This window comes from Penaeus chinensis, chromosome 12 (genome assembly GCF_019202785.1).
Source record: "Penaeus chinensis breed Huanghai No. 1 chromosome 12, ASM1920278v2, whole genome shotgun sequence".
In the NCBI taxonomy this organism is placed as follows: Eukaryota; Metazoa; Arthropoda; class Malacostraca; order Decapoda; family Penaeidae; genus Penaeus; species Penaeus chinensis.
In genome coordinates, this window is record NC_061830.1 from 36,348,434 (window position 1) to 36,358,433 (window position 10,000).

General features: G+C 38.1%; 2 protein-coding genes across 3 annotated transcripts in view; one reads left to right on the forward strand and one right to left on the reverse strand.

The window, feature by feature from the left end:
* The window catches only part of LOC125031102 (methylmalonyl-CoA mutase, mitochondrial-like), a 23,790-nt gene that overhangs the window by 4,321 nt on the left and 9,469 nt on the right, over nucleotides 1-10,000 (forward strand). The window contains exons 6-14 of the mRNA XM_047621598.1: nucleotides 1,055-1,252; nucleotides 1,495-1,626; nucleotides 2,504-2,680; nucleotides 2,914-3,037; nucleotides 3,917-3,982; nucleotides 4,355-4,464; nucleotides 4,609-4,758; nucleotides 5,491-5,586; nucleotides 5,928-6,074. Of these exons, the coding sequence (XP_047477554.1) occupies nucleotides 1,055-1,252; nucleotides 1,495-1,626; nucleotides 2,504-2,680; nucleotides 2,914-3,037; nucleotides 3,917-3,982; nucleotides 4,355-4,464; nucleotides 4,609-4,758; nucleotides 5,491-5,586; nucleotides 5,928-6,074 (1,200 nt within the window). The remainder of the gene's footprint in view (nucleotides 1-1,054; nucleotides 1,253-1,494; nucleotides 1,627-2,503; nucleotides 2,681-2,913; nucleotides 3,038-3,916; nucleotides 3,983-4,354; nucleotides 4,465-4,608; nucleotides 4,759-5,490; nucleotides 5,587-5,927; nucleotides 6,075-10,000) is intronic.
* The window catches only part of LOC125031103, a 4,684-nt gene continuing 2,231 nt past the window's right edge, over nucleotides 7,548-10,000 (reverse strand). For both annotated transcript variants that reach the window (XM_047621600.1, XM_047621599.1), the window contains exons 2-3: nucleotides 9,717-9,993; nucleotides 7,548-9,494 (exon numbers count right to left, since the gene is read on the reverse strand). In XM_047621600.1, the coding sequence (XP_047477556.1) occupies nucleotides 7,988-9,494; nucleotides 9,717-9,970 (1,761 nt within the window). In that variant the 5' untranslated portion in view covers nucleotides 9,971-9,993 and the 3' untranslated portion in view covers nucleotides 7,548-7,987. The remainder of the gene's footprint in view (nucleotides 9,495-9,716; nucleotides 9,994-10,000) is intronic.

The following is a 10,000-nucleotide window of genomic DNA, read 5'->3' on the forward strand; positions in this document are numbered from 1 at the left end:
TCATTCATATTATGACTTTCTTTCTTAATGTAAGGCAAAAAAAAAAAATAGATATGAGCTTAGGGATCTACTTGCCCTTAAAATTTAGACTAGTATATGTTTTTATACTTATTTTTTTATATATAAAGATGTACCTTTATATTTAAGATAATTAACCCAATGTCACCCTGAAAAATACTGTGCTCATTTTATAATTTTTTGTGAAATGCCTCTGCACATAGATGGCTCTGCTAGTGCTTAGCCACAAAAGAGTCAATTAATAGACCTTGTGACCTTACTTAATTTCACCTTTCCTTGAATTTACTAATGATATCAATATCAACAATTTTGTTTTTATTATAGACATTTTAATTATTATAATGTTATTGACATTAGTAGTGGCGGTATAAGAAAAAAAAAAGTATTTTTAATATCAAGGAAAAGGGTAAACAGGTGAGACAAGTAGTAGTCATAATTGGCTCATTGGTGACTTAGTACAAGTGGAGCCATCTATGTGTAAAAACAATTAATAAAATAAACTGAAAGTGGGAATGCCAAGATCATCGGTTTGGGGTTAAAATGGGACTAATAAAAGTTAGTTCTTTGAACTTTTTTGTATGTGTTGTTAGCAGAAATGTTGACCCTGGGGTAATTACATATAGCTTTGGCAGCATATTATTTGTTTTTTGAAACTCGTAACTCCTATTCAGATCTTCAATCTTATTTAGAAATAGATTCAGTAGAAAATGCATGCATATATTTCTTGGCCCTCATGTTTCAAGTTTGTCATCTTCTAGATCTTAAGTGTACTGAGAGGTTAGCATAATTTTACTTTTTTTTATTTTTATTTACTTATTTATTTATTTTACTTTTCTAGAATAAACTCAGGAAATATTCATTATTCCCATACCATCTGTCCTATTTCCATAGTTAATTTTTTAATAATCAGAAATATCCAATAATATATTTAAAAAAAAGAAGTTTCCCTTTTCCTGCTCTTGATTATACAGTGATGTAAGAACCGCAAACCCATTTAAACAGCAAATTTCAGCTTATACATCTCTACATTTTTCAGCACATGCCAAAGTTCAACAGCATCAGCATCAGCGGTTATCATATGCAAGAGGCAGGGGCAAATGCTGTGCTGGAGATGGCTTTTACAATTGCTGACGGTCTGGAATACTGCCGGACGGGACTTTCTGCTGGACTGAACATTGATCAGTTTGCCCCTCGACTGTCATTCTTCTGGGGTGTTGGAATGAACTTCTTCATGGTAAGTTTGTTTATGTTTCATTTTGTTTTTATTCTTCACCTGATAAAATGTGCAAGTGCTTTGTTTTTAAGAAAAGTTTTTGTTTTATTATGTTATTATGAAACAGAAAGAGGATAGCCAATTTGTGATCAAAGAACATTTAACTTCAGCAGAACAGTGCTCTTGATTTCATATTATTCGCTGTTTTTGTACATGCATCAGGTATAGTAAGGACAAAATAAATAAGAACAAACTATCCACAGGAAATAGCAAAAATGAGAGCTGCTCGTCGTCTCTGGGCTCACCTGATTGAATCCAACTTTTCACCCAAGAACAGCAAGTCCACAATGTTGAGAACTCACAGCCAGACATCTGGGTGGTCCCTGACTGAACAGGTATCTTTTTGCTTCCTCTTCTTCTTCCTTTTCTTCTTCCTCTTCTTCTTTTTCTTTAATGAAAGTACATGATACAGCTTCTCTCTCCTCATGATTCTTATTTGATCTCATCAAGGAAAAGGGTAAACAGGCGAGACAGGCAGTACTCGTAATTGGCTCACTGGTGAATTAGTACAAGTGTAGCCTTCTATTTGTAAAAACAATTCATAAAGTAAACTCACAGTGAGCATGGCATGTATATGCCCGTCGGATTTGGGTTAATTAAAATTTGCTTTACATATAATTTTTTTTTATCTTTAGTTCATGTTAATTATGCTAATTGATTTATACTTATCACAACAAGGATTGCTTGAAATATATAATTTGTGTTACTCTATTCTATTTTTAGGGATCTTGTTGTGGAGAATGGATAGGCAAGCATAACTTTCAGAGAAAGAGTCTGTACAACTTCTCTTATGCTTCAAATTAATGATTTGCCCACTTTTGTTTTCTATCAGTGACTTGCATTCACTGGTGAACTATTTGAACCTCAAGGTTACAAGACACAAATATTAAGAGGGAAATATATGTCTCCTGTACCCCACTTGTCTGTAGCACTGGTATATCTATTTCATTACCTTATATATTTTTATATCTTGCACATGTAGGACCCAAAATGAATATCAGTTATATTAATTTAATTACTTTATTTACTTATTTACTCTGCTTATACACACTCAACAATTTACTTACTCTACATCTATTAATTTGATGCATATACAGGTGTACATATTTATATATTTATATGCTTTATGTACAAATGTACATATGTACCTATTTGCTCACTTCATAGAAACATATCTACCAATTTTTTACTTCCTACTTGTCACAATAACAGGACCCCTACAACAACATCATCCGCACAACTATCGAGGCCATGGCAGCAGTCTTCGGGGGAACGCAATCTCTCCACACAAACTCCTTTGACGAGGCTCTGGGTCTTCCAACAGTCTTCTCCGCACGCATTGCTCGTAACACCCAAATCATCCTCCAGGAGGAAACGGGTATTCCGAAGGTAGGTTGCTTTGATTCCTTTTCTTGGTGTTTTAGTTTTTGACCTTAAGGAAATTTTATATATTCCTGTAGTTGATGTATTTTATTCTATAATGGAAGCTATGAATATGTATAAGAGGGCTGTAGAATTTAATGAGTGAATAAATTGTTTTTTCCTTTCTTATCTTTCCTCTTATTTAACAGTACTTTACAATTCCTGCAGTATCATCAGAGAATATTACTCCTTTTTTTCAGATAATTGATCCATGGGCTGGATCATATGCTATGGAGGCACTTACCAATGAGGTTTATGACGCAGCTAAGGATATTATTGATGAGGTTGAGTCGATGGGTGGTATGGCCAAGGCTGTTGCTTCAGGTAAATTGTTTGACTGATATACTCTCTCTCTCTATCCCTCTCTCTCTCTCTATCCCTCTCTCTCTCTCTATCCCTCTCTCTCTCTCTCTCTCTATCCCTCTCTCTCTGTCTATCTGTCTCTCTCTCTCTATCCCTCTCTGTCTGTCTATCTGTCTCTCTCTCTCTATCCCTCTCTCTCTCTCTCTGTCCCTCTCTCTCTCTTTCTGTCCCTCTCTCTCTCTCTGTCCTTCTCTCTCTCTATCCCTCTTTCTCTCTCTCTATCCCTCTTTCTCTCTCTCTATCCCTCTTTCTCTCTCTCTATCCCTCTTTCTCTCTCTTCCTCTTCTCTCTCTATCCCTCTCTCTCTCTCTCCCTATCCCTCTCTCTCTCTCTCTCCCTCTCTCTCTCTCTCTCTCTCTCTCTCTCTCTCTCTCTCTCTCTCTCTCTCTCTCTCTCTCTCTCTCTCTCTCTCTCTCTCTCTTCTCTCTCTCTCTGTCCCTCTCTCTCTCTGTCCCTCTCTCTCTCTGTCCCTCTCTCTCTCTGTCCCTCTCTCTCTCTGTCCCTCTCTCTCTCTGTCCCTCTCTCTCTCTGTCCCTCTCTCTCTCTGTCCCTCTCTCTCTCTGTCCCTCTCTCTCTCTGTCCCTCTCTCTCTCTGTCCCTCTCTCTCTCTGTCCCTCTCTCTCTCTGTCCCTCTTCCTCACTCTCTCTCTCACTTGCTCTTCCCTCTTCTCCTCCTACCTCCCTCTCTCCTGCTTCTTCTCCTTCTTATTCTCTGCCCCCCCTTCCCATATCTTGACTTCACTTCTATCTATTTCTTTTATCAACTTGTAGTATATTATTTTTGGTTGAAAAAAAAAAATTATAACATAAAAGTAATTTTCTCTCTGCTCTTATTTCAAGGTTGGGCTAAACTAAAGATCGAGGAATGTGCTGCCAAGCGACAGGCTATGATTGACAGTGGAAAAGGTATGTTGAGTGGCATAATTCAAATGATTAGGAGGACAACCATAGAGGTAATAGATCACTATTTTAACCTGAAAACTGCATAGTAAAGATATATGGCTATCCCCCCAAAATGAGTTCAAAATGATTTTGTGTATGATATTTAATGGTATCAATAAATGCTTTATGACAGCAGAATGTTGGATTATACTGGTTAACTACGTTTTTTTAGTTAGCATGCTGTGTGGCATGATAGAAGTGGTATTTGAGATAAGTTTACAATGATCTTAATTTTAGGCTGGATTCTTGTAGAAATTATTCGAGTGATGGTAGTTTCATATATTTGTAGTATAGAATGAAGAGTTATATGTGTAATTCCCCATTTTCCCCCCACAGAGGTAATTGTGGGAGTCAATAAGTATCGTCTGGATAAAGAAGAAACAATTGATGTCCTGATGATTGATAACAATGAAGTTCGCACAAAGCAAATTAACAAGTTGAAAGAGGTGTGTAAAAAGCCATAAAGTCTTGTAACATAATTTATATTGTTATATGCAGTACCTGTCACATAACATTATGATAATACAACCGTTATTGATTCATTTATTGATTGATTAATCTCTGACCTCCAAATCCCTAATTCTAACCAGCTCAAAGAAAAGCGTGACCCACAAGAAACAGCAGCAGCTCTGAATGCCTTGGAGGAAGCTGCACGTGGCAGTGGAAACCTCCTGGAAGCAGCAGTTGCAGCAGCAAGGGTCAGGGCCACACTTGGTGAAATATCTCAAGCCATGGAGAAGGTAAACATTAAAAGGCAGGGTATTAGGGCGATTAACCCTTTGTGCTCCACAAGACTTAGTCACAAAGGAATCAATTATTAGTCATACCTATCTCCCCATGTTTTCCTTGATGTTTGGAAGGATTTATATTTTTATTTTTCATTTTGATTATTTTTTTAATAATATTATAATAATCATAAGATCAGTGATAATAATAATAATAAAAGTATTGATCCTATAACAATAAACAAATTTCAAGGGAATAGGAAACTGATCACTTATGAAGCCTTTATACAACATAATTCTCACACACACACACGCGCACGCACGCACGCACGCACCCACCCACCCACCCACCCACCCACCCACCCACCCACCCACCCACCCACCCACCCAAACCACCCACCCACCCACCCAAACCCACCCACCCACCCAAACCCACCCACCCACCCAAACCCACCCACCCACCCAAACCCACCCACCCACCCAAACCCACCCACCCACACACACACACACACACACACACACACACACACACACACACACACACACACACACACACACACACACACACACACACACACACACACACACACACAAAATGCAGTGGCCAGTACATGTATCTGTGTATAAGGGGTTAAGACTTTTGCTTTGCTGAGTGGAATATTATAATTTAATTATTTTGTAGTTATTATTGATTTTAGACATTTAAAAATAGTTTTGTATCCTAATTCTACTCTCTTTATCTCGCAGGTGTTTGGTCGTCACATTGCCTCTGACAGACTGGTCTCAGGGGCTTATAAGACAGAGTATGGGGAGCAGCAGGATTTGGCAGCAGTAACTGAAAAGGTATTCACTGAAGCACAAACACATGTAGAATAATGTGTCTTTGTTGTTTTTTTTTTTTTTTCTTTTCTTTTTCTTTTTTTGTGTAATGTTTATTTTTTGTTAAATTTCACATTCTTTTATAAGACAATATTATCTATAAGGTACACATGACACTAAGTTATTAATAAAATAAAAAAGAGTTTACCAGTACTTTAAATATTCTCTAATGAAAGACATGATCAACTACACAAAACTCAAGATATAAATGAAAAATAAAAATTAAAAACCAAAGTAGTTACTATATCTGTTGTCCCAATCCTGCTCTTCACAAAATTTCTCCTTCTCTCTCTTCACTCTGGTAGATTGAGGAATTTGTTGAGAATGAAGGTCGTCGGCCCAGAATCCTCGTTGCCAAGATGGGTCAGGATGGACACGACCGTGGGGCCAAGGTCATTGCAACAGGATTTGCAGACTTAGGATTCGATGTTGATGTGGGACCCCTTTTCCAGGTAGGCAATACAACAGATGCAATGTGGATGTCACGAGTTGTTTTTGTGAAGTGATTCTTTTGGGCTGGGACTACTCCTTGCTTTCTCTTTCTCTGGCAGGATTCTTAACCCAGTGATGCCAGGACAAATATATAGATATATATATATATGCCATATCCACTGTGATTTTAGTTGGCTTCGCACACAGGAGTCAATTAGTAGGCCTACCTGAGCATACCTTACTACCCCATCGATGAATTCTCCGGGAAAAGCTCTTTTTTCTTATGGTTCAAACTAGTACCACCCGGAAAATATTTTGTTCACTGTAGCATTATTTTGTGAAATGTCTCTACACATAGATGGCTTTACAAGTGCTCAACCACCAAGTAGACCTTGTGACTTCACCTGATTTCACCTTTCCTTAATTATTTATTCATTTTATAAATGCTACCAGTAATTCCCAAAATTAAGGGAAAGGGTAAACATGTATGATAGATAGCACTAGTCATCGGTTCATTGGTAACTAAATACTTGTGGAGACATCTATAGGTAAAGATAATTAATAAACTTCACTCAAAGTAAGCATGGCATGTAAGGTACGTACATGCCATCTCTGGTGGCATCAGGTTCTCTCTCTCTCTCTCTCTCTCTCTCTCTCTCTCTCTCTCTCTCTCTCTCTCTCTCTCTCTCTCTCTCTCTCTCTCTCTCTCTCTCTCTCTCTCTCTCTCTCTCTCTCTCTCTCTCTCTCTCTCTCTCTCTCTCTCTCTCTCTCTCTCTCTCTCACACACACACACACACACACACACACACACACACACACACACACACACACACACACACACACACACACACACACACACACACACACACACACACACACACACACTCACTCTCACACACACTCACACACTCTCTCTCTCTCTCTCTCTCTCTCTCTCTCTCTCTCTCTCTATTATAGTTATTACCATTACATTATTGTTAATATCATATTCCTAACAATAGTAATAGTTGTAAAAGAAATATATATATATTTTCAAAAACCTACAAAAAAGGTATGTCATTACTCCATAGTGACTAAGCTCTTGTGGTACCACCTTTATGTAAACAAAATGAACTAAAACCAGTGGATGTTGCATATATATTTGCCCTCTCAGTGACAGCAGCAAATTGACATTGAGGGATGTGACCAGTGGCTTTGTAGAATTTGACTTTTCATTCTTTCTTTCCACTCCTTTTCTCCTTTTCCTCTCTTGTCCATGCTCACTCCTACTTCTCAATCTAATATTCTTATTCATAATTTAACCCTATAATACAGCATTCTTATCTTCTCTCCTGTTATTTATTTGTTCCGGTTTGTTTTTCTACTGTTTACTGCTCACTGCTCCCACGCTCAACTTTCTTTCGATATTTTTTCTCTTTTTCTGTGCTTGTTTCTATCTTTGTCTTTCTTTCTCAATCAGTTCACTACCTAAGGAAGGAAATAGTAAGCAACACTATCTTGCATAATTTTTATTGGTGACGCTTGGTAAATACATTACCGCTTTCGGATAGTCTGAAGACATGAAGCTGCTGACCTTAATATATAGTAAAGCTATTTCTCAGAATAATTTGTAGGCCTTCAAATAAAAATTTAAAAGTTATTTCCTAAGAAATTAAAACCTTTCTGCTAAAGATCACTGAGAAGCTTGGGATTGTATAGTACTTTTCATTTTTGAGGAGGTAGGTATTTATTTCAAACTCATTAGAAATTCTACTAAGAAGTTTAAAAATAATTAGAAAAGAAATCATTGTTGGCTCTTGGTGTTAGTATGAAAGGTTCCTAAGAAACATAAATCATCAAAAATACACACTATGAAATTATGTCTACATTTGCATGTGTTTTATGATGTGTCTGATTCTACCTGAAACCTGTTCGTCCCTGAGGTGCTGCATCATCACTGAGAACAGATTAGATAAATTGAATCTCCATACGTCTTCATGTCAGTCTGTATCATGACCATATGTCCCGCATGACTGTCAGAACTTGTATTCGTGGTAATGTTAGAATTGGTTTGGACGGTTGTTGGCTGAGAGACTGAAATGTGTGGAGTAATAACCTGGCTGGCTACTGGGGTGACTGAAGGAGTTGTAATTATGTGGCTGTTGGTAGTGAGATTATGCGAGCTATTGGACTGAATGGTTTGGGGGGTGACAGTGTTTGTTGACATGGTGTGAGCATTCAGATTTGCAGGTATTGTCTGGGGTGTTATGCTTGTGGTAGGGATAGCATGTACAGAGACATTGTTGTGGGAGGCAGGTTGGAGGTTTGAACCGAAAGTGGTGATGGGAAGTGTCGAATTGATGTGGTTATTTGAGACAACAGTTTGAGCAAATGATCCTAAGACATGACTGGATTGGTGTTGGGAAGAATTGTTGATTGGTGTGGATGAAGGCGAGGGAGAGTCAATGTTGCCTGATGGTGCATAAGGCGGAGTCAGTCTGTCCTGATGTTGTGTTCCTGGCTGTTGTTGCTGATGAGTAGAGCAAGATAAAGCCTTCAGGTAGTTGTTAATGTGGGCTGTCAGGGCCTCCTGCTCATCAGAGTAAGAATCACCAGAAGGCTGAGAGATGCCCATCACCGGAAGACGAAGAGGTCTGTCATACAGTAGTTGGAAAGGGGATCCTGAAAGGCCCTTTTGATGGAATGTCCTATAAGCTAAAATCACCTGATTTAAAGATGTGTCCCAATAATACTGGTTTTGATTACTGTATTTCATCAAGGCACCGCACAAGACTGAATTATACCAGTAGTGCTCTATATACCCGTTTGGTTGAGAAGGTAGTATGGTTGACATTCTGATTGCAATGCCTATCATAGAACAAAGCTTCTCACTTAAACGTGCACAAAAATCAGGATTGTGTTTTGTCATTATCTCTTCTATTGACCCGTGTCGGCATATAGCCTCAACTAAGAAACTCCCAACTGATTCAGTTGTAAATTCTGATATTGCAGTTGCTTCCACCCACTTTGTTACACAGTCCGTAAGCACAACTATGAAACGTTTTCCTTTGTGTGTTTCACTAAGGGGTCCTACTACATCTAGTCCACACTGTGCCATTATGTGGTCTCGAAGCACTAATGACTGTGACATCGACTGTTGGGGTACAGCCCCTTCACACTTAAACATAGTACATCCTGGTTCTTGAGGAGAGGGAACACTTGGCTCCAAGATGTTCCCAATCACATCAAGTCCTATTTGTTCAATAGCTTTGTCCACTATTTTGTGTGTGGATTTTACCCGAATTCCTCCTTCAGATTCTTCCTGAGATGTATTTGAGTTTTTAGCTGCATTGGTCTGTTGTATGGCTTGGTCAATGCAGGTCTGGCACACCATCTTAACATAATTGTGGACATCTTTTGCTATTGTCTTCCAATAGTAATTTGTGCTTATCTTCTTGAGCCTACAAAGAAGAAAAGTAAAAAAATCATACAATTTAATGTCAAGGATTTGAAGCAAATATGATATGTATATGCACATGCTTGGTGTATTTTTTTTGTATTTTTTATTTTTTTTATAAACATAGTCGTAATATTGGTCATAACACTTCTGTAAAACATGTATTTTTCATTGCTTTGTAATTTAATAATAGTAATATTACAATTTCTATAAAACAAACACTCACGTTCTATTAATCCCATGGTGCTTGCCATCGGCCTGTATGTGGCACTTTTCAATGACCCGATTCTTATCCTTGACTCCTTTTACTGCCAACAAGGCCCCATACTTCTTGTGATTGTAGTAGAGCTCATCCTTGCAGCATAAGAAAGGACGGCATTTCTTTCGCCAGTTGCTGCGACTGTCTTTCGACTTAATGCTCTCAGGGTATTTGTTCTTAGAGAGGTAGGTCAGGATTTCTTCAAATTCCTGTTCATCCATTGCTCAAAGGATGGATGTATGGCCTGCAGA